Source organism: Erythrolamprus reginae, chromosome 1, assembly GCF_031021105.1.
Source record: "Erythrolamprus reginae isolate rEryReg1 chromosome 1, rEryReg1.hap1, whole genome shotgun sequence".
Lineage (NCBI taxonomy): Eukaryota > Metazoa > Chordata > Lepidosauria > Squamata > Dipsadidae > Erythrolamprus > Erythrolamprus reginae.
This window is the reverse complement of record NC_091950.1, coordinates 349,140,189-349,164,313: the sequence shown is the minus strand read 5'-3', so window position 1 is coordinate 349,164,313 and position 24,125 is coordinate 349,140,189. Positions and strand designations below refer to the sequence as shown.

Sequence of the window (24,125 nt, the reverse complement as noted above, 5' to 3'; positions counted from 1 at the left end):
ATAATTTCCAGTAAAATCCTTAAGTATAGTTTTATAGCACACTTTGAAAATATCAAATCTACTTACGTGTCTTGAACAAAGGCGTGAATTTTGGCCAGGGCTTTAATTTGAATAGCACAGAATCTGCAAGATAAAACAGGTGTATTCTAGAGCATTCAGAGGCACTTGTTAAATGAAAGTCTTATGAATCAAAATAAGGATTAAAAAATAAGAGGCAGAACAAAAATAAAACATGTAGATTTGTACCACATAATAATGAATTGTATTGCATTGATACTGTCAAAAATTGAAGAGTACAGTGGTCCCTCGATTTTCGCGATCTCAATCTTCGCGAAACGCTATACCGCGATTTTTCAAAAAATAATAAATTAAAAATACGTCCGCGGTTTTCTCTCTTCCTTCCACTCTTCTCTCTCTCTCTTTCCTTCTCCCCCCCTCCACTTGCCCACGAGAAGAAAAAAAAGCAACCTCTGCCGGGCAGCTCCCCTTGTGCCCTCGCTTTTTGCCTGCCTCTTGTCCCTCTCTTTTGGGGATTTTTTTTTCTTTTCTTTTTTCGCCTTTGGTCTCCCATTACTGTAAACCTGCCGCTTGGCGGCCGCCGAGGAGAATGCGAGGCATGCGAGGTCCCTGCAGAGCAGAGGGGGTGGCTGAGGCAGCGGAGGCATAGCGGCGGCGGCGGCAGGCGAGCTTGGAGCCTTGCTTCAAGGGGGTCAGACGCAGCCTCGGCGAGCCGAAGGTTTCCGCAGCTCTGACCCAGGGCAGGAAGGGCTGGTGGGGGCGGCGAATCCACCTCCCCAGCCACCGGCTCCACCATCTGCGCATGCGCGGCCATGGGGAAAAAAGGGCGTGCATGTGCAGATGGTGTTTCCACTATATCGCGAAAAATCAATTATCGCGAGAGGTCTTGGAACGTAACCCTCGCGATAATCGAGAGATCACTGTATTTTATTTACACTTTTTGCTCATGATATTTTTCATTGGGCACAATCCTGTATGTCTTATCTATAATATCACTGCACATTTTAAATGATGGGTCACTGGTTTCAACTTTCAATTTTAAAACATTAGGAATCTGCAAAACATTTGGTTACTTTAATATCATTTAGGTGTGCTTGGTAAGTAACTAGATAAGTATCATAACTTTTAAACATTTTGTTTGTTTCATTTTCTCAACAGGGATGCCTACACCTCCAACGATCTGAAACCAATGCTTTAGGCACCAAAATAGTAGCACCTCTCTGTTATTCATTAAAGCAGAACCCCTCTTTTGGCTGCTACAAAAGCATGAAAGAAGACTTGGCTACTTTAACACAGAAGACTAGAAAAACAAAATGTCTATTCTCATGAATGCAGAGGGGAGGTTGAAAATCATTTTCAAAAGTGCACTAACTCACTGCAAAATAGGCGACACAATCAGCCTCCCAAAACCCTGAGGTAGCTGGGCCTCAATAGGCAAGGAATTGGATATAATATTCTATTTCACCACTTGCCTTTTGTCCAACATACACAATGGTTTAGCTTCTTTGGCTTAAGAAAAAATAATGAGTCTTGAAAAAGAGATATCTTTCCTATGATATCAGAATGGAAGATTAAAATTGGAAAAAATACTGCAATTGGGAGTGTGTGTGTGTGTGTGTGTGTGTGTAATATATCCACAACAGAAGTTTAACTAATCCAAGCAGGAGTGGCTCACTTATAATGCAGTATATCACAAAGCAAGGCAGATCTGGATACTTGGAATATGGTTTTCAGGGCTCCTTTAAAAACTAACATCATCTACTAATACTTGGTGTAAAGTTTTATAATCTGTGGGCAGTAATTAAGGATACAAATATAAGGGGATGGGAGAATTTGTACAGGTAGTCCTCAAGTTACAAATGTAATGAAGCACATCTATTCCATATGAGGATTTGTAGGAGTGAATCTCATACCTTGAATGCAATGATTCCGTCCTTTCATTTTTTCAAAGGACTGGCAACGCCTACAGGGACATAATCTCCTGCAGGCTTTGGCAAGGAAACAGCAAAGAGAGGGAAGGCCTAAAGCCGGGACTAAAGCCTTCCCTTCGTTTGCAAACATCCAGGACTCAATTCGCAGAGGCCTAAACTGCAAAATTACACAAGATCAATAGCACAAGATCTTACACTACTGATCTTGCCTGATCTCACAGTACTTTAGGCCTCTGTTCCCTACGAATGAATCAAAAGCCTGAAGCAACAAAGTAGGCAAATATATCATGACAGAGAGATTTTCGCAAGTTAAGTGAGTCTTCACAGGCATCACAGTACCTATAAAGACTCAAAGTGCCTGTAAAGACCCACAATGCCCTGAAAAGACCCACAGGGGGTGGGGGGAGGTTGAATAGGCAGGGCAAATGTTGCAGAGCCTCTGCAGTCGTTCATAAGGGCGAACAACTGCCGTAGTGCTGCGACATTTGTAATTTGGGGACTTGTTCGTAAATGCTAGGGGGTACTTACTGTGTAGCTTTGAACATTCACTATGTAAAAGTTTGTAACCTGGGGATTATTTGTAATTTTAAAATGTTGTATGCTGTAAAATTCAAACAGAGTCTTCTGCATATCATATTTCTTTTCCAACTTTCTTTGCATTTTATTATTTGCTTTTCTCCTCTCTGCATTTCAGTATTTTAACAATAAACTAATGGATGAAAAAAGCATCTTATAAAGTATGTTTCTATGCAAACTATTAAATTAAGATATTCAGTGAAGTACCGGTAACTAATATCAAATAGTAAAAATAACTTGGCAAAATCACTAGCAAAAAGAGTGCAACTATCCAAAGGCAAATCCTTTATTTTTTCTTGCATATAGCTTTTTTTTGTCTCTTTCAATGAATTAACTCACCTTTTATTTGAGGAGATCATGTAGTCATAGAAATCATGATCGCCTCTGATTACTTCTAAAGGAACAACAAGATTAACATCTTGCTCAGAGTTGCGCAGTTGGTTGATTTTCATGTTCACTGTGAAAAGATAGTCTCTCACTTCTTCAATTCCAGCTTTTAAACCACGGCATACCACATACCTGGAGAGACACAAATGACTTTTTTTCTTATTTTTTGTCAGTTTGAGTTTAACGCAATGATTAATATCTTTTGCTACATTATAAGGGAAACTCATGCATGTATGCTTCTGAGGAAACATAGATCATGCTATTAGAAAGGTACAGTATTTCCTGCAATCTAGAGTTTTTGAAGGACAATGGATCCAGAAGCATCTAATGATTTCCCTAACTTAGCTATTTTTCCAAACTATTTGCCAAGGACAGAAAAGAAATTGCATAAACAGTGATCTCTGATTAATTGTAGGTTACAGTAGCTTTGTCCCATTCATATTTTAATGCCACTAATATTAAACTATTCTAGCTAATTCAAACATTTCCTAAATGATTACTAACACATATTTTTAAAAGACAAAAAGAAAAGATCAGTCTGGTGGCAAACTTAAAAGAAAAATACCTCTTGCTTCCCCCCAACTATCTTATAGTTCTTTCTCTTTCACTGATTCCAAAAATGGAAAATTCACAGCCAAAGCCAGACATAAAATATACCGTATTTTTCGCTCTATAAGACGCACCTGCTGATAAGACGCACCTAGTTTTTAGAGGAGGAAAATAGAAAAAAAAATATTTTGAGCCAAAAAGTAGGCTAAAATATTTATTACAATAACACTGCCCTAGGGGAATTGGGAAAATATACAAACAAGCCCCCCTCTCTCTTTCTTTCTATCTCTCCCTCTTTCTCTCTACCTTTCTTTCTCTTTCTCTCTCTCCCTTTCTCTGTCCCTCTCTTTCTTTCTCTCTGTCCCTCTTTCTTTCTCTCTGTCCCTCTCTTTCTTTCTCTCTGTCCCTCTCTTTCTTTCTCTCTGTCCCTCTCTTTCTTTCTCTCTGTCCCTCTCTTTCTTTCTCTCTGTCCCTCTCTTTCTTTCTCTCTGTCCCTCTCTTTCTTTCTCTCTGTCCCTCTTTCTTTCTCTCTCTTATCTCTCCTTCTCTCACTCACTCTCTTTGTATCTCTCTCTTTCTCTCTCTCCTTCTCTATCTCTCCCTCTTTCTCTCTCCCCCTTTCTATCTCTCCTCTTCCTTTCTCTCACTTTCTTTCTCCCTTATTTTTTCTGTTTTTCTGCTGTGGGCGGTTTAGGGCCCCTCAAACCCCGACGACCTCGCCCCCGGATCCTGGCCGGGACAGGGCAGCTTCCTCTGACAGGCGCCGCGCGGGGCCGAGGGGGCTCAGCAGGAGGCGCAGCGGCGGGCGGAGAGAGGGAAGGGGGGCAGCGGCGGGCGACCCTCCCCACCTCCTGCAAACGCGGCGGGCGGCGGGGGGGAGAGCGAAGAGCCGGCTCTGGCGGGCGCGGGGCTTGGCTGGCTGGCGGGGGGAGCGCCGCTGGTGGTGCGAAGGGAGACCCTCCTCCGGGAGGGAGGGGGCCAGGCAGCAGCTAGCCAGCCGAGTTCGCAGCCAAACTTTGCACAGGCAGCGGCCGGCTGCGAGCGACTGGCTGAGACCTCCCCGCCTCCTGAAGCGATTCCCATAGCCTTCCCAAAGGCTCGGAACCGCCAACGCTCCTCCGGTGCCGCTCCGCCTCCTAAACCTGCGGGGTGGAGGCGTCCCCCGGCCCAGCACTTCCGGAGGCTGAAAAGCGCGGCTCTCTTCGGGGTTGGGAAGAGGAGAGGCGGCGACAGAGGCGGCGGTCTCCAGATGAGTATATCGCGGGGCCCCCCCCTCTGCTCCAGCGCCTCCCCCCCCCCCTCCCTGCCTGCATCTTCGCTCCATAAGACGTGGCTGATTTTTCATCCTACTTTGGGAGGAAAAAAACTGCGTCTTATGGAGCGAAAAATACGGTATGTCAACATTGCAACTACATCAAATCTATTATCACTGCTTTCTTATTCAAGCAGATTAATTGCCTTCACATTTCTCATTTCTCACCTTTCTGAATTAGCAGGACGGCTTGTCACAGGTTTGAAGATTGATATACGTTCAAAGCAGCAATACAACAAATACACAAGGCCAATACTGAATGGTGTGAATAAGTCAAAGGTTTTGCAGAGAAGGTGCCCTCCTGGAGGAAAAAAAACAATTAAAAGGGGGAAACACATACTATTATCTTGATGATCTGGTGAGAGTTATGGCCAGGATTGCACAAATCCATCTTATGCCAGCTGTGCCCTTTCTTGTTTCATGCAGCCCTGTTTAGGCATATCTTATTTATTTATTTATTTATTTATTTTATTATTTAGATTTGTATGCCGCCCCTCTCCGCAGACTCGGGGCGGCTCACAGCATAACACAACAGTTTATAACAAATTCAAATATAATTTAAAATATTTAAAAGAACTCCATTTTGCTAACAAACACACACTCAAACATACCATACATAAAATGTACATGCCCGGGGGAGGTGTTTCAGTTCCCCCATGCCTGACGACAAAGGTGGGTTTTAAGGAGTTTACGGAAGGCAGGGAGAGTAGGGGCAGTTCTAATCTCTGGGGGGAGTTGGTTCCAGAGGGTCGGGGCCACCACAGAGAAGGCTCTTCCCCTGGGGCCCGCCAACCGACATTGTTTAGTTGACGGGACCCGGAGAAGGCCCACTCTGTGGGACCTAATCGGTCGCTGGGATTCGTGCGGCAGAAGGCGGTCTCGGAGATATTCTGGTCCAGTGCCATGAAGGGCTTTAAAGGTCATAACCAACACTTTGAATTGTGACCGGAAATTGATCGGCAGCCAATGCAGGCTGCGGAGTGATGGTGAAACATGGGCATACCTAGGTAAGCCCATGACCGCTCTCGCAGCTGCATTCTGCATGATCTGAAGTTTCCAAACACTTTTCAAAGGTAGCCCCATGTAGAGAGCATTACAGTAGTCGAACCTCGAGGTGATGAGGGCATGAGTGACTGTGAGCAATGAGTCCCGGTCCAGATAGGGCCGCAACTGGTGCACCAGGCGAACCTGGGCAAATACCCCCCTCACCACAGCTGAAAGATGGTTCTCTAATGTGAGCTGTGGATCGAGGAGGACGCCCAAGTTGCGGACCCTCTCCGAGGGGGTCAATGATTCCCCCCCCAGGGTAATGGACGGACAGATGGGATTGTCCTTGGGAGGCAAAACCCACAGCCACTCCGTCTTATCCGGGTTGAGTTTGAGTCTGTTGACACCCATCCAGGCCCCAACAGCCTCCAGACACCGGCACATCACTTCCACTGCTTCGTTGACTGGACATGGGGTGGAGATGTAAAGCTGGGTATCATCGGCGTACTGATGATACCTCACCCCATGCCCTTGGTTTCATGTAGATATTAAATAGCAGGGGGGAGAGGACCGACCCCTGAGGCACCCCACAAGGGAGAGACCTCGGAGTCGACCTCCGACCCCCCCCCCCCCCACTAACACCGACTGCGACCGACCGGAGAGGTAGGAGGAGAACCATTGGAGAACAGTGCCTCCCACCCCCAACCCCTCCAGCCGGTGCAGAAGGATACCATGGTCGATGGTATCGAAAGCCGCTGAGAGGTCAAGAAGCACCAGGACAGAGGATAAACCCCTGTCCCGGGCCCGCCAGAGATCATCCATCAACGCGACCAAAGCAGTTTCCGTGCTGTAACCGGACCTGAAAGCCGACTGCTGGGTACCTAGATAATCGGCTTCTTCCAAGAACCGTTTGAGCTGGAGTGCCACCACCTTCTCAACAACCTTCCCCGTAAAGGGAAGGTTGGAGACTGGGTGATAGTTGTTAAGTACGGCTGGGTCCAGGGAAGGCTTCTTGAGGAGCGGGCGCACGAGCGCTTCTTTATAGAGTGTTGGAAAAACTCCCCTCCCCAAGGAAGCGTTGGTAATCTCCTGGACCAAGCTCCGTGTCACCTCCCCGCTGGCCAAGACCAGCCAGGAGGGACACGGATCCAGTAAACAGGTGGCGGAACTCACAGCTCCAATGGCCTTGTCCACTTCATCAGGTGTCACCAGATCAAACTCTTCCCAGACAGATGGACAAGTACGTGCCCCAGTCACCTCGACTGACTCGTTGTCAGTCAACTCTATTTTCCAATTGGAGTCGAGGTCGGCCCGGATCTGGGCGATTTTATCAGCGAAAAACGTGTTAAAGTCCTCGGCACTGCTCTGCAAGGGCTCCCCAACTCCCCCCTGGTTGAGAAGGGAGCGGGTCACCCTAAACAGAGCGGCCGGGCCGGATTCCGCTGATGCAATCAAGGCGGCATGGTACGCACATCTTGCCGCCTTGAGCGCCACTTTGTAAGTCTTAATAAAAGCTCTTACAAGTGTTCGATCAGATTCAGACCTACTCTTCCTCCATCGCTTCTCTAGACGTCTCTTCTGGCGTTTCAACTCCCGGAGCTCCTCGTTGAACCATGGAGCTCTACGGGGTCTAGCGCCACGGAGAGGTCGCAAAAGCGCAATCCGGTCAAGAGCCTCCGCTGCAGCCTTGTTCCAGGCCTCTGCAAGAGACTCCGCCGAACTGTGGACGAGTGCCTCTGGAATAACCCCAAGCGCCGTCTGAAAGCCCTCTGGGTCCATCAGGCGTCTGGGGCGGAACATCTTAATTGGTTCCGCCTCCCTGCGGGGAAGGATTGGAGCCAGGAAGTCAAGTCTTATTCAGCTCTCATTTGAATTACTGAAATGCACTCTACATGGGGCTACCCCTTGAACACATTCAGAAGCTACAAGTTGTCCAGCTTGCAGGGGCATTAGACACAATATATCCATGTAATACTATTTCTATAAAGGCCTTGATTATCCTGCTTCAAGAATATCAACATATATACATTTTAGAAACAGCAATTCACAATGACAAAAAAGAAAAGAAAAAAAAGAAAAACAACCCAAAACAGAACACTTTCTCACTTATAGTCCAAAGCTTGAACAAATATTTTCAAGGGAAATGCTTCATAGAGAAAGACAAAGCAGATTGGAGAATATCTAACATCAAAATCACAGAGGATGATAAAATATAGAGGTAAGCCAAAATGCGACAGCACCTGTCCGTATAACAGAGAGTCCTGTGAGGAATTGACAAAGCGTCAGCTGTTTGCTCAAGATCTCTTGGATGTTTTCCTGCCCTTCTACTGAGAAGCCCTGAAACACACAAAGTTACATGTATAATTGTTTAATATCAATATGATTAAAAAATAATGGCTTTTCAGGGGGGTTTTAGCGCCATCTTCCAAACAATCCACTGTCAAAACTAATCTGTCCTTCTCCGGAGTGCCAAGTTTCACCTTGGCCGACTGAGCAAAACATTGCTGCCACTTTCTCATCTATCTCTTACCAACACCAGCCACAGTAGAATAAGCTTGTTGCCTTTCTGCTCCCTTCATTTATTACAGCACCAAATTACAACTGAAATAGGTAAATTTGGGGGGGAGGGGGGGGGAAAGAACAGAAGAGAAATTAAAGTTGTAGTGACGTATCTTCTCCCTAGTTATAAACTTATAGGCATCATCTATCTAAAGCAGGGTGGTGGTGTCAAACTCAAGGCCTGTGGGCCGGATCCGGCCCACAGCATGCCTAGATCCAGGCCGCAGGGCTGTCCTGGAAATAGAAAATAACTGGTCCACGGAGCCTCTGCCCCCAAAAATGGAGCTTGTAGAGGACAAAGGCAGCCCTCCCAAGCTCTGCTTTCGTTGGCAGAGGGTTGCAGGAAGCCGTCACAGCTGAAAACGGAACTCAGGAGCCCATTTTCACTGGCAGAGTGCTTGGGGCACCACAGGCACCCCTAACACAAGTAATGTCGAGCTGGCCACGCCCAATCTGATCATGCCAACTTGGCCCCCTGAGGTCAAACACAACCCTGATGGTCAAACACAACCCTCAATGAAATCAAATTTGGCACCCCTGATCTAAAGCAGTGGCCCTCCGCCTTTTGGGCACCAAGGACAGGTTCCATAGAGAAAGGGGTTTTTTCCACGGACGAGAGGGGGTATGGTTTTACATGCTGCCTGCATCCCACAGTTGCAACTTTGCTTGTTTGCACAGCCCAGTTGCTGGCATGCTGGCAGGAAGGATTGTGTTCTCCCTTTCACCTCATTTTTCTGTACTCCTATTGGCAATACTCGCTGAACATTTTGGAGTTGCTGCCCGTATGTAGATTGGATTATTATTTTATAATAATTTTTAAGGAACCACTGCCATCAGTTTTCAATAATGTCTAGTTCAATGGCCAAGGTTATTCTGACAGAGGGCAGCAGCACTTAGGTCTTGCACATGTTCATATTCCTATTACCTCTAGAGAGCCCTCTGGAACTTGGACATTAATGGGAATATAATAATTGACCTTTCATTGAGTTTCACAGGCTCTTGATTCAGAGTTGCTGTGCATATCCCTCTGGGATAGATTGATTATGCATAGTTAAGTCCATATAATCCCGGGAATCAAGTTCAATTCAAAGGTATTTTATAATTATAGCAGCTAGATAAAATTTGTCAACTACAACTCAGACCTTTCACAAAATGTCCTTCTCCTGAACAAAAAAAACTCTCAAAGAGTTTTGCTTCACTTAGGACATAAAAACAAGTTTTATTAACTGAAAATAGAGGCTCGGTATCTATACTTAACAAAATCAGCTACATAGCTACATCGAAGTTTAAGTTTCTCAACGACGTCTGTAACATATACCATGTAACATTTGGTGGCATTCAGTGAACATATGTATGCGCATACATTTTTCATTCCCACACATTTCATTAACCCAATTCCAGAATAAAACAGAATGATCCATGAAGTAGCTGCAAAGGAAAGCTAGTATTATGATTATTTTCCTAACTTGACTGCACGTCATATAGCATGCTATGAAAGCTAAGATGCAGATAACACCCACAGGATAAAAGGGAGAGAGAAAACGTACCCCATCGGCCATTAAGAAATGCACCCCCTTCTGATCTGTGTTGTCCAGCACAAACTGCTGAAAGGCAGATATATTCTCAGGACGGGTGATGTCGCCATCTCCCTCAATACCCCCTTCACCTAAATGGGAAAACAAGGATTTTGATTTTGAATTATATATCTTTTTTTAAAAAAACCTCCTGTTTTCAAAAATAGTTACCTAACTTTCAGCAGGAAGTATTTTAGAAGGTTGTTTAGCAAAAGGAAAGGAATTTTTCTTATCCCAATGCTGCCAGTTTTTCCTATTCTTAGATAATTAATGTTCTTTCAGAAAACCATGCATCCACCCAGGATGTTGGGTTTTTTTTAATGAAAACAATTTTGTGTGCTTACCATAGTAAGGCTCAAAAAGCTCACTAGATGCGGCATAGAAATCCTCCAATTTGAAATCGTTTGGTCCTTTTAAGGTCATCCCAAAACCCTTTGCATGCCACTTCTTCCTCCAGAGGACATATTCCGAGAAACCACCAGGGCCAGCACATACATCAGCAAAATATAGCAGTTCAGCAGAACTCTCTTTAATTAGCGGTTTCTGCAAACAAAAAGGATAAAAATTCAATCTTCTTCAACTAAATCAATCTTTCCAAGTAAATAGTTGCTGAGATAAGTCTGTTAAATTGCTTAGCTTCTGAGGTGCTTAATCAACACCCATTTCAATAAAGCTCTAAGGATTTTTCCTACTCACTTTTCCCATTCAGAGAAGGCACCAGAGATACATAAATATATGAAAACCCTCACCCCATGAGAATCCTTTGGGTTTGTAAACATGTAGTCGAAGACATAATCTATGTTCGCCATCTTCATAGCGGCTCTGTAAGTGTAAGATGGGCACTTGTTAAAAAGTTTGCCCTTATCTGACCAGATATGTCGCAATGTGTGGTCTATTCTCTGACCTGTTTAGGAAGAAGGCTCCACGGATCATCTCATAGGGATTGGATCTGGTACGAGCTCGGCGCATCTCCTCTCCATTCAGCACATCAAAAACAGTCTGCAGAAAGAAATTAGAAGGCCCAATGTATCATGCTGCCAATTTTCATATGCAAACTCAAAGAAGCAGGTTTTTCTTCCATAGCCAGATCTCACCAACTTTCAGAGATGACACTGCTTGACACTGGGGGCCTACAAAATGGCATATAATTACATATACACATATGAAGCGGTATATAAGTCTAAATGCTAATCTTATCAGAGCGCCATCCTCAAGAGATTTAGTCGCTTCCCTCTAAGATGGAGGCAAAAGTAGCTCCCGTTTGTTTGATCTCCCCCTTCTCTACTGAATGTTAATATTCAGACTGAACTTTGGATGAGCTGCTTTAGATGAACAATCTTAAATTTGTGTATGTTTCAGCGTAGCGTTCTCCCCCCACCAAAAAAAAAAAATTGAATAATTATGCCTAACAAACAGAATACATTTATAGTCTTATCCTCTGTGAATGAAGCTAGTTTGGCTTTTATAGAAGAATGCATTTGATCAGTGAATTCTAAATGTCTCAAAACCGCCAGCCCTCAGATTGTTCCACCTTTACACTGCACTGGTATTTATCATTCTACTGAGAGGCCTGTTTCAATTCCAGAAGATAAAATTCACCTTGCATTGGAGCATGTTGTGTAGGAGTTCTTTTCCACAGAATTCCGTTTCATCCTCAATCATCAATTTCTTCTATAAAACAAAACGTAGGGACAATGAATCAATATGTGTAATGCATTTGTCCTTAGGTCCAAGACTGGGTAACCCTACTCAAAAGAAAATATGGTTCGTAACCATGGGGGGCCTGCAAATTGTACTTGATGGAACCTCTTAGATCAAATGTTTCTCTTCCCAGGATTGCTGGCAGCCTAAGCCCAGGAGATGAGACCCCTCCCCTTTTTAATGAATTGGTGACAGGCGCAACTTGCATGAATCATCATTTTCCATTTGAATCATTACACAGTCTTAATAAGAACATCACCTTTTAAAGATACAGTATTGTTAATAAAATTGAAGACTGAACCAAAACAGTGAAGGGAGAACAATTAACAAATCGCCTGGGATTTTCCCTTTGCTTTCCAGTGGCTGGGCGAGATGCCCCCTCCCTCCTCCTCAGCCTGAATCCAAGGGAGCGTTTGCTGTTCTCTGGATGCTGGGGGAGTGGATAGGTCTGTCCCTTGGATTCAGGCTGCCCAGATCGAAAACGCTCCCTTGGATTCAGCCTTCAGAGAAAAGATGCTGAGGGAAGGGATAGGTCTCTCCCAGCCGATCTGGGCAGCCTGAATCCAAAGAAGCATTTTCCATTCTCTGAATGCTGGGGGAAGGGATAGGTCTGTCCCTTGGATTCAGGCTGCCCAGATCGAAGGGAAGGCTTCTTTTCTCTTGGGGCTGGGAGAGACCTCGCTTCGTTCTTTCCCTCGGGAGAGCCTGGCAGAAAGGAGGATGCGGGGAGGGGGGTGCGTCATCTCCACACCAGGAAAGACAGCGGGCCACCCTCGGAAGTAACGGCCGAGGCGAAGCTCTTGCTGGTGGACCCGGGCTGCGCAGGAGAAGCGGCTGGAGGCCCACCAACCTGGCAGCGACTCGAACCTCCACTCCGCCCCGCCCTGCCAACCCGTCCTGGCAGCAGGGGCTCCCGAGCAGCCTCAGCGCAGCTTTTGGAGCAGATGTGGCGGACGCCTTCGGCCGAGATTGGAGGGTGGAGGGGAAGAGACGGGCAAGGCAGCAGGGTGGGAAGGCAGCTGCTCTGGGCTCTCCTGCCTGTCCAGGAGCCGAAAGTTCCATCCTTCCCCACACCTGGTTTGGCCCCTGCGGGCTCCTGGCAGGAGGGGGCGGCTGGTGATGGATGGATGGGGCTCCCGCGGACACATTTTGGCAGTGAGATGGGGGAAATCCCCTCTCACCCGCCGCTTCCTCGGCTCGCCACTTTTTTTTTTCCTAATGGGTTTGCACGCATTATTCACTTTTACATTGATTCCTATGGGAAAAATTGTTTCTTCTTACAAACCTTTCTACTTACGAACCTGGTCACAGAACGAATTAAGTTCGTTAAGACGAGGTACCACTGTATATCTACATCTCCAAGACTATTAGGGAGTTGGACAGCATATAATTTTAATACAGTGATCCCTCGATTTGCGCGTTCTCGATTAGCGCGAAACGCTGCAACGCGGTTTTTCAAAAAATATTAATTAAAAAATAAGTCCGCGTTTTTTTTTCCTACACCACGGTTTTTCCCGCCCGATGACGTCATACTGATTGCTGATTGGCCAAAGGAGGGAGGGTTGCCATTGCCATTGCCGCCAGCGCTGCCCTGTGGGTAGCGGCGAGGAGCCCGGAAAAATCACCATTGCATTGCCAGCCTCCGAACTTGCGTCGCTCCACCTTCTGCGCATGTGCGGCCATGGAACAAAGGGCGCGCATGCGCAGATGGTGTTTTTACTTCCGCATCCAGTATAACGCGGAAATCGGTTAGCGCGGGAGGTCTTGGAACGTAACCCCCGCGCTAACCGAGGGATCACTGTACATCAATAGGAAAGGAATAGGAATAGAAATAGATTTACTGCCCAAGTGTGATTGGACACACAAGGAATTTGTCCTGGTGCATATGCTATCAGTGTACATATAAGAAAAGATACATTCATCAAGAATCAGAAATCATTACCTTCTTGTTCATCAACATTTTATTTCCTTATAATAGGAAATATGGTTCTTACAGGCATGGGGAAAAGGAGTCTACTTTAATTGTACTTTTCAGTACATGAACAGATCCATTCATTGTAAGTAGCAGGCATGACATATTTTTAGTCTAAACAACGTGGTAGAAAGCAAGCTTATACAAACTCCCTTAAGAATATAGTATCTCAATAGTAGTCAGCATGTCATTTAACAATATGCCAATGTCCAATGAAGGGAAAAAACTATTCAACTCTCTGCTATTACTTATATTCTGAGCTACACTGCCACTTTTTAGAGCATGTAAATATTGAAGAGCAGTGGTCTATGCCAGACAGACAAATGGCATTCTATAAAATGAAAATTTCATTGGAGCAAATGTGATTTCCTATTGTTCTGTTTAAACAGCTTGTCGCGTTATTCAAGCTTTCACAAATACAGTAATCAGAGGAGTGAAGAGGCACTATTATATAATTTGAAACTGACAAAAAGGCCAGTCAGTCACACACTCAAGTGAATCAAGCTGCTTATTTCACAGGGAGTACAAACTGAGAAGGGCCTCCCAAGCACAAAGCATGAATATGTATCCCAGCCACACACAAAAATCCACAAGGCTTCTTTGGCATGTAAGAAAATAAAACAATTTTGTTTACAGGTACTTTTCATAAAATTACAGAATTATAATTGCTTTCCTGGCCTTGTGGATTCTCAGTCTTATGGCTACAAAGTTCATTTGTCAAACATGAGCTAGATATAAATATAAACATGGAATCATGTATTACCCCCTGAAAAAACAAGAATTAAAATATATGGAAGAACCTTCAGTGGAAATTCGTTTAAATAAGGTTTCATTAAAATCATGTATTAAAATGTGAGGTGTAGGTCTCACCAGTAACTGTATTTAAAGCTTTAAAAGATCAAGATATTCTACTTATATTTAAAGTTATTAAATTTATTAATTTTAATATGCTTTCATGGTTTCAATTATATTGAAACCATAAAAATTTGACTCATTAAGTGAAGTTTAAAACTATAGCTATAATTTTCCATCTGAAATATTTTTTAGCATACTTGGCCACTATTCTTATTTTAACTAGCACTTTTTCACTCTTAACCAATTTGTTTGTTTGTTTACCCAAGCAAGTAAAGAAATATACATTCATGCTATGTTGTAATTGATCAAAAATAATAAAAAATATTCATTCATCTATCATTCTTTTATTCCCAGAGCTATAATTTTCAGAAGTTCAATTACATTTATATCCTGAGTGATCTTTCAGTAGTTTAAAAAGTCCTTGAACCAAAACATAACTATTTTAGTATCTGTGTACGTTTTCTAGCAAATTTACAGACCCTCCTTGGCAATTTTCAGAATACATTAACATATCATATTTTTCGGAGTGTAAGATACACTGGAGTATAAGACGCACCTAGATTTTAGAGGAGGAAAACAAGGAAAAGAATATTCTGAACCAAATGGTGTAGTAATATATTATTTCATAAAATATCAGTGTAGCAGAATACTTTTTACAACTATGTATATTTTTACAAACTTCAAATTTGACAGCTTTAAGACTTGTGGACATCAGCTCCCAGAATTCCTCCTCCAGTCATGCTAGCTCAAGAATGGGAGTTCAAGTCCACAAGTCTTAAATTTACCAGGTTTGAAGACCCTTGCACCCCAACCCCTAACCCAGGAGTCTTCAAACTTGACAGCTTTAATATTAGTGGACTTCAACTCCCAGAATTCCTCCTCCAGTCATGCTAGATGGGGCAATTAGAAGGCAAAAATACCGTTTTTGTGAAAAACGGCCCGTTTTTTCACTCACTTTTGGCAAAAATGGGGCACGCAAGTTTGGAAAACTTTCAGAGCGCTCCTAGGGGGTGGGGGAAGGTAAAAATGCCCTCATTATTGCACAAAATGGGCCGTTTTTCACCTTTTTGCAAAAACAGGGCATGCAGAGGGTTTCAGAAGCCTACTTAGTGCTTCTAGGAGGTCGGGGAAGGTAAAAACACCCCCGTCTTTCAAAAAAAAAAAATGGCCCATATTTTGCTAAAACTGAGGTGTTTTTGCCTTCCCCCCACCCCCTGGGAGCACTCTGCAGGCTTCCCAAACCCTCCACATACACCATTTTTGCGAAAAACGAGCCTATTTTTTGCAAAAATAAGACACAGGGCGGGGCTTCAGGAAACCCAAAAGGGCTGTATTCACTGTATAAGACACATTTCCACACTCTTTTGGGGGGCAAAAGGGTGTGTCCTATACTCCGAAAAATACGGTATTCTCTCTTTCTTAGAAATTTATTACTTCTGATTTATAGTTCTCTTTATCTACAATATTTTTGCTTTGTTTTTCAGTAGATATTAGTAATAAAGATTTGATTATTTCCTTTGTTGTACAATCTGAATACCTTTCCTATCGTCATCCAATCCTTCATTTCTTCAGCATCTGGAATTTCTGTGGTACATTCTGGGCACCAGTCCACTTGCTCATAAGCATTAGCCTGTGCACAAGAGAAAGATGATTTCAAAACACAGCCCATAAGTATAATAAATCTGGCTCAGTGTACACTCATAGATCAGAAAACCAACCTCCATCCAATTTTTACTAGAATGCTTGGAAAGAATCAGAGTAATTTCTTACTATTGTTATAGGTACCAAAACACTCTTCTCATCCAAAATTAGAAATCAGTGTCTGGTTTCTAACAGTAAATCCTCAAATGAGAATTTTTATAATGAACTTTACCTGAGTCAGTAGTAGTACTAAGGAAAATATCTATCAGATCTCTTCACAATAGTATATTCAGACAACAGATTATCAGGATATTTAAAGGAAATGTAATTACCTCTGGCTCATCTTGCCAGTTGATGTTCATCTCTCCATCAAATCCCTTCAGAATGAGTCCCAATCCACGCCTTCCTTTTTGTTGTGAGGTTTCCACAATCTCTTGCCTTCCCTGGCCATATTTGCCAAGACCTTCACCTTCTCGAAAGCCCATCTTAGCCTACAAGGTAGTAGAAAAGTTATTTTATATCCTTCTGCTACTTTTCAGCAAAGAGCACTGATCTGCCTGATTAAACAATATATATTTTACAGAAGATTTCCAGATTCTCCTTTCAAATGTATTAAATTTAACCAAGAGGAAAATTATACCTAGAAAATGAAGCAGGAAAAAAATGATGGAATAAAATTATTAAAAATAAGCAATCTGCAGAGAGTACAGCAGTTATTTCTTACTATATTTGCGAGGCATCTTCATTTAACTATATTCAGTTGTCTGCCTTCAGTGCAGAGTTTTTTGTTGAACATGTTTTTATCCAGAGAGATAACAATATGACTTTCATATGCCAAATCATGCATAAAGAACAAAATGCCCATTTTGTGTAAGGGGACATAAAGACCCACATCCTATATAAAATCCAGAGCTATCTTCTAAAACCCTAAAACAGACTCAGTTACTACCCTACAAGCACACTCACAATAATAATAATTAAAACAGATAATTGTATGGTCCACAAAGTAGGGTGACTTTCCACTTCAGGTGAACTTATTGCATTCTATTTTATTGCCTATTGCCCAATCTTAGTTTCAATTAAAAATATGTTTACTTCCCAAATTAAAGCTTTTCATTTCTCGGACTGTAACAGTCAAACTTCAGTGAAATAAGCTAATCCTAATATTTTTACATCAAATAATGTAGCTCAAATATTTTTGCAGATTATGAAAACTAACATTGAATGGGCTAATTTAAATCATAGTCATTTCAATAAGAAAATTTTGTAGATTCAAACTTTTCAATTCAAAATCTCCCAGGAAATCCAAATCTCTAACTCTATCCCTATTTAAACTGCACTATGTTAATCAACGATTATGTTGGCAAGGTTGTAAGCAAATAGTACCTATGAAATCAATACTACATGTTTATCATCTCCAATGATAATTTTCTGAGGAAATTGGAAACATTACAAAATAGTGTTTAATAACTAATGCTAATGTTTCTTTCTTGCTTTATTGTCTATTTTTCTCAAGACAATAGCAAAACCTAATCTCTGACCCACCATGAGCTTCTGGGACACGCTGTTGTACATAGAGTAGCGGGAAGATGTGCCCTCCACAAGGGAATCTGCACTGAATTTATTGCTGAAAGTGCCAAGAGTAGGCCGCCTCCCACTATTCTCACTATCAGATTCACTGCTGCTTGTGGTGGAAGAATCTGAAACGCAAACAGAAGAAATAGAAGCTTCAAAAATCAGCACCAGAACATATATATTAGTCATGATCTACGAACATGTTACTTTTTATCAAATTGGGATTGTCTAGTTCAATATGTCCCATTATTGGGCAGTAGTTCTCTGAAATTTTAAATTTCCAAAATGTCACATTCTGAAGTTGATACCAACTGCATTCACACCAGGCACCATAATATAGATCAATGGAATCTGGGACATGCCCATCTTATGATAGACCTTTTATCTCCAAACATATGAAGACTGAGCATGATCAAACAGGAATGATCTTTTTTGAATAGAGAGAATGTGGGAAAGGGACCCTTTAGCAGCAGTCTCCTTTTGAAACTGGATTTCTGTAGTGTAACTGAAGTCCATTATAATAAACTATTATAGCTAAGAAAGGTAAAATTCCAAAACAATATGGGAAACTATTGATATGTCAAGAGAACTTATCCATTTCCAAGCGTTCCAGGTTAAGCTGTTGAGGTGCCTATTAATCTAAATGCTTTTTAATAATTTAAATACTTTAAAATCTTTTCTCCCCAGAACCATCCAATCCACATAGTACATAACATCACTGCTCCTAGTCTAAATATTAAGATCAGATAACATGCGATGGGCAGAAAGAAGGCTGTCTTGGTGACAACTCCTTACTCCAGACTGGTTTCAGCAACTAAAAATAGATAGATGTAAGACAAAAGAACTACCCTTTCAGCTGATCGTTTAAAAATGAACTTTGCTTTAGATGTTTGTACTTTTAATTTTAATGTCTTTGGGACTAAGTTATTTTATATTAATAATATAAATAATATATTAATTAATAATTTTATATTATTGCCTAGACAACTCGTGACGTGATGTTATTGTATATTTCCTTATCTAAACAGAATCAGAATGACCAAAGGCAAAAACACAACAGGAGCTGGAATGCCTGCCGACTTTCTGCCAGCTTTTCTGTTGACTTTCCTCGTAGAAAGTTGGCAGAAAGTTTAGATAAGACAAGCACATAACTGTAACTGACCACAGCAGCAGAGCCATGCAGCAACGGTGAAGTTGATATATTTTGCCAACTTTCAATCCCATAGAAATCAAACATCCTAGATTTGAACAGATTCAAACTTAATGTTAATCACTCCAAACTTGACTGTAAAAAATATGACTTTAACAATCGAGTTATCGAAGCATGGAACTCATTACCGGACTCAGTAGTATCAACCACTAACCCCCAACATTTTTTCCTTAGACTATCCACAATTGTCTCTCCTTTATCTCATATATCTTTTCTTCCTTTCATATATCTTCTCCTCTATTTTTATATCTTTTCTTCTATCCTTTTCTTTATATATATTACTACATGTCTATTCTCTTCAATATGTATTATGTATTGGACAAATAAATAAATAAAATAAAATTCTATAAGTTAGTCCATTTGAGATATGCTGTGATGCAATGTTTCACCCAATTGAAGGTTATAAACAATCAAACAGACACAAAGGTTTTAGTTGAATATCAATTCTTTTTAATTGTCCTCTTGTGCATAGCATTTGGATTCTTTGCAGCAAATAGTGATACAATAAAAGCAATATTATCCACCAAAATAGCTTCCATTCCCAAATCCATCTCAAAAGCCAAGTTAGAAGATAAATAAAAGGATAAATTCTTTCCAGACAGCTTGACATTTATAAACATTTATTTATTTATTGTCAGTTTTTCAAAGCCACAGGATTTGCTTCCATCTCCTTCAAAGCCAGTAAGATAGTATTACTCCTCATTTGTATTTTTATCATTTATTTTTTACACTCTATTTTTATAGTGTGTGTACAGACAGCAAAGTCTTAACTGATTACTAAATTCAGATTGCACAAGAATCCAAAGAATACGAATCTGGCCTCATTTTTCCATATATCTATCAATATCGTTAGGTTGCAAAAGTAGTCTACTTTGGTTCAAGTTAGTTTGGCAAGATTTCTATATACAGTCATACCTCGTCTTACGAACCTAATTGGTTCCAGGGGGAGGTTCGTAAGGCGCGGCTGTTTTAAAAGGTCACAGCCGGGCTGGGGGGCTTCCCAGCAACCCCCCCAGCCCGGCTGTGACCTTTTAAAACAGCCGCGTGGCTTCCCAGCCATCTCCCAAACCCGAACGCCAAACCCAAACTTCCGCGTTTGGCGTTCGGAGGCTGCTGGAAAGCCCCCCAGCCCGGCTGTCACCTTTTAAAACAGCCGCGCGGCTTCCCAGCAGCCACCGAACGGTTCAGAAAAAATTTGCCTCTTCTTACGAACTTTTTTCGTGTTACGAACGCCAAACCCGAACTTCCGGGTTTGGCGTTCGGAGGCTGCTGGGAAGCCGCGCAGCTGTTTTAAAAGGTCACAGCTGGGCTGGGGGGCTTCCCAGCAGCCTCCCGAAGCCAAACGCCAAACCCGAACTTCTGTGTTTGGCGTTTGTAGGCTGCTGGGAAGCCCCCCAGCCCGGCTGTCACCTTTTAAAACAGCCGCGCAGCTTCCCAGCAGCCTCCGAACGCCAAACCCGGAAGTTCGGGTTTGGCGTTCATAACACGAAAAAAGTTCGTAAGAAGAGGCAAATTTTTTCTGAACCCCGGGTTCGTATCTTGAGTTGTTCGTAAGACGAGGGATTCATATCTTGAGGTACCACTGTATAAGCAAGGAACAATAAAGAAAACTGCTTAGAAGCCGCTCAATGTGTGTTGATTTTTTGGAACCTGATAGGCTTCCTTCTCTCATTTGTGCAGTTAATGTAGCTGTGACTGGATGCTGAATGTTCCTTAACTGCTCAAATGACATACACCAAGGTCTCACTGGACTGGACTTAAATATTCCACTACCTTCTGATTCACAATCCTGATACCGCATAGTATACAGTGTTCTCATTACTAATAATTCAACAATGAACAGTGGGGAGATTGCTATAAATTCAGTGCAACAAAATTAGAGATAAATATTTGAGCATGCAAATTTTAAAATTATCATAGTTGCATTTTTCATCATGCAATGTTCCCCAAGTTGACTGAAAGCTTCAGAAATGTATGTAATGATTGCTTCAACAAGTACCTTGAGTTGCATGGTTAATATTAAGTTGAGTTTCATCATCTGATGTGGAACTAAGAGTCAAACCCAACTCTTCTATCCTTTTTTTCTGCCTTTTCTGTGGGCTGCCATATTCAGGGTCTGTTCTTCTCTTCATTTTTACTGTAAGAAAATAGAGCATATCTTACCAACAAATTCATATACATCACATAATTATAAGGCAATAAAATATTCTAGCTTCCAATCTTTTTGTAAGTATTTTACATCGAAAATTGTGAGTGCCTCTGTGCATTTTAAATATTATTTATTTAAAAGAAAGTGTAGAAAAGGAAAAATAAAGCTTTATCTACTGTCCGTTTTCAAATAAAACATGTCTGAATAGGCCCCACAATTACCTTCCAAAACATTTTGGTTTCCTAGCACATTATATATATTTTTAAATATTTTATTTATTTCAATAAAATGATATTTCTCCTGAGTAATTTAATAAGATAAAACATTAAAATATTAAGCCTATTTAGTATGAAGCCACCAATTTGTCAAGTTGCTTTCTAAATCATTTTCATTTTTTACTAAGTGATTAAAATTTACTTTCATACAAAATATACTGAATTCAACATTTACATGTTAAGACCCTCTAAAATTCATTACAGTACGCTTTTTATTGGAAAGCATAAACATTTCATAAATTGCCAAAAAAATGATATCAAAACTAATTAAATTTGATGTAAAATTCAGGGAGGTTTGGAAACTATTTTTGGATTATAATCCAAGAAGTGAGTTTATATCACACACAAAATTTGGTAAATTTCTAACACCAGAGTATTTTATGATTTATAAATTTAATCATACTGGTATACTGTAGCTGTAAATTGTTTAAATTAATACTGTTTTGCTTGAATATTGAATCCAGCTTTCAAACTGATATACAGTACCATTTTTTTCCTTTTTTTTGTTTTTTTCTCTAATCATATTGTATCATAATTAAAAATAAAATAAAAACAATATATTTGAAACGAGAATCATAAATTTTTTTATTTGAGTTCCATTTATACAATGGAATTGACTGCTGAATCAAGATTTGTAAAGGTTAGGGACAGGCCATATATTTTAAGACAGAAAAATAAGAGGGATAATAAATATACAACCATTTTAGCTGGTCTTTATGTATTAACAACATGTACCAAAAAAACCCTATACAGTAGTTTGTTAAAAAAAAAAGTTGAAGCATTAAAAAAACCTACAAATATTATAAATACTGATTTTACTAACACACACACTAATGCCAATAGAGGTATCCAAAAATATTTTGACATGGGACATACAGCTGCCTGCTGCAGCTAAATCCTTACAATTAAGTGAATAATTCTTATATTATTATTCTTTTGATAACAATATCTAGAAAAACTATAGTATCTTCTACATTATATACATTCTTTGATGAAGGTGAAGTGAAATAGATTGCATTGTATTTTCTTATTAATGAAAGTGAATTTCCTCATATTCATCCACACAGAAATAAATTACAGATTCTTGAATGAAAAAAATGGCATGACTGTGAAAATCATATGAACAGCTGCTTATTAAAGAATATACTCTGGTCAATTCAGAGAATGGCTCAACATTTAATTCCTCTGCAGTCTAGATTTATATAACAAACTCATGTCTCATTTCATTCAAAAGGCCTTATTTCAGTACAATATAAGGAAGGGGGGGAATGAGCAAGAGAACACTGATTTTTAATAACTCTTGGCACATATAAAAATTTGGCAGAATACAAAGTGCTATATTTTTTTCCAGAATAATGGAATATAATATCAAAACTTTATTTTGATGATGCTTGGCCTCAACGCCATGCCTAACCTCCCAATGGAAACAGAAAAAAGTATGAATTGGATGGACAGTCAATTTGAAATTATTATTTTATTTATTTAACTTCTAAGCCGCCCAATTCCTAGTGGACTCTGGGCCGGTACAGTCATAGGCAATATAAACAATGAAGTATATAACATTAAGTAACACAGGAAAAAATAAAGTACTCAGAATTATAAAGATAGGATTTTAATTGGGGTATCAGCTCCTGAGGGATAGAAATATTCATTTTATTTTATTTATATGCCGCCCAACTCCCGAAGGACTCTGGGCAGTTTACAACAAGAACATTATTTTATTTTATTTATTTGTTTATTTGCCGCCCAACTCCCGAAGGGCTCTTGGGCGGCTTACAACAGGAAATTAACAAAATTTCACCAAATTTTGCAAGAAGAGAAGGAACGCCTTTCCCGAAGAAGACAAGAGACATAAAAGAATAAACAAAAGAGCACTTTATACATCGAGCCAAAAAAAAATAGAATAGGGAAGAACCCATGGTGCAACTCAGGGAGCAAAAACAAAAAAGATGGTTTGAAAAGAAAGTTTTAAGCCACTCACGCAAAACTCAAAATGGGCAACCTTGAAAGCGGAGTGAGCCTTTAAAAAAAAAAACCGCCGGGGTCCAAAATAACCTAAAATTTCCTTGGAAGTGGGCTTAGACCCCAGGCTAATTTAAGGAGATCTCACACACACAAACCCCAGAAATCAGGTGGAGACGGAGAGAAGGCGCTCAGAGGCAAGCTGAGGTGGGGGGAGAGAGACGAGGGGCAAACGGGCAACGACATGCGGGGAGACTGCGGTGGGGGGGGGGAGATCATCGCCATGCTTATTAACGGGCGTAGAAGCACGCAGGGGAGAGCGAGAGGCGTGTGGCGGGAACGAACCGACCATCGCCCTAGAGGAGAGAGCGAGCAAGAAGGGCGACCGGAGGAGCCGGCCGTGGACGGACCGCCTGCCCTCCCCTTCCTCGTCTTGCTCGCTTTCCCTCCCCGGGCCTTTTGCCTGCTACACTCACAAAGGGGGGGAAAGGGAGGCTCTGCCTCGGGCCGGAACAAAGAGAAGGGAAGAGCAGGGCTCGGAGCGGTCCTCAGGCACGGCTGGGCTCGGCGGGAGGAACGGCAGCCCGACTCTGCCCCCCCTTCCACTCCAGCTCTGTATACTCCGCCACAATTCACTTTCGTTTCCCGGCAGCTCCTCTCTAGGGCGGGTTCTTCCTCTGAGCAGGCGCGAACTGATGACGCAAAGCCATCAGGGGGAGGTTGGGGCAGGCCTAACTGGGAACGGCGCCCCTACTGGCGGGCGGTTAGAACTGAGCAACGAATGGCCCGAGTTTTATTCCAGGAGTTGTCTGGCGTGCGAGCGGAACTGATAAGCTTTATTTCGTAAGGTGCTGTTGTCGGTATATTTGTCAGTTTCTGTAGCCTACGGAGG

General features: G+C 41.7%; 1 protein-coding gene across 3 annotated transcripts in view; it reads right to left on the bottom strand.

Annotated features, from left to right (window-relative positions):
* Positions 1-23,912, bottom strand: part of CMTR1 (cap methyltransferase 1) — a 45,363-nt gene extending 21,451 nt beyond the window's left edge. The window contains exons 1-14 of one of the 3 annotated variants that reach the window (XM_070734249.1): positions 23,870-23,912; positions 20,847-20,984; positions 17,608-17,762; positions 16,395-16,553; positions 15,959-16,051; positions 11,493-11,564; positions 10,798-10,892; positions 10,643-10,715; positions 10,238-10,436; positions 9,867-9,985; positions 8,001-8,097; positions 4,942-5,074; positions 2,865-3,044; positions 67-123 (exon numbers count right to left, since the gene is read on the bottom strand). In XM_070734249.1, coding sequence (XP_070590350.1) covers positions 67-123; positions 2,865-3,044; positions 4,942-5,074; positions 8,001-8,097; positions 9,867-9,985; positions 10,238-10,436; positions 10,643-10,715; positions 10,798-10,892; positions 11,493-11,564; positions 15,959-16,051; positions 16,395-16,553; positions 17,608-17,762; positions 20,847-20,979 — 1,565 coding nt within the window. In that variant the 5' untranslated portion in view covers positions 20,980-20,984; positions 23,870-23,912. Of the gene's footprint in view, positions 1-66; positions 124-2,864; positions 3,045-4,941; positions 5,075-8,000; positions 8,098-9,866; positions 9,986-10,237; positions 10,437-10,642; positions 10,716-10,797; positions 10,893-11,492; positions 11,565-15,958; positions 16,052-16,394; positions 16,554-17,607; positions 17,763-20,846; positions 20,985-23,252; positions 23,320-23,709 lie in introns of those variants that run through there. The other 2 variants (XM_070734251.1, XM_070734250.1) reach the window with 2 other exon arrangements.
* Positions 23,913-24,125: the final 213 nt, after the last annotated feature.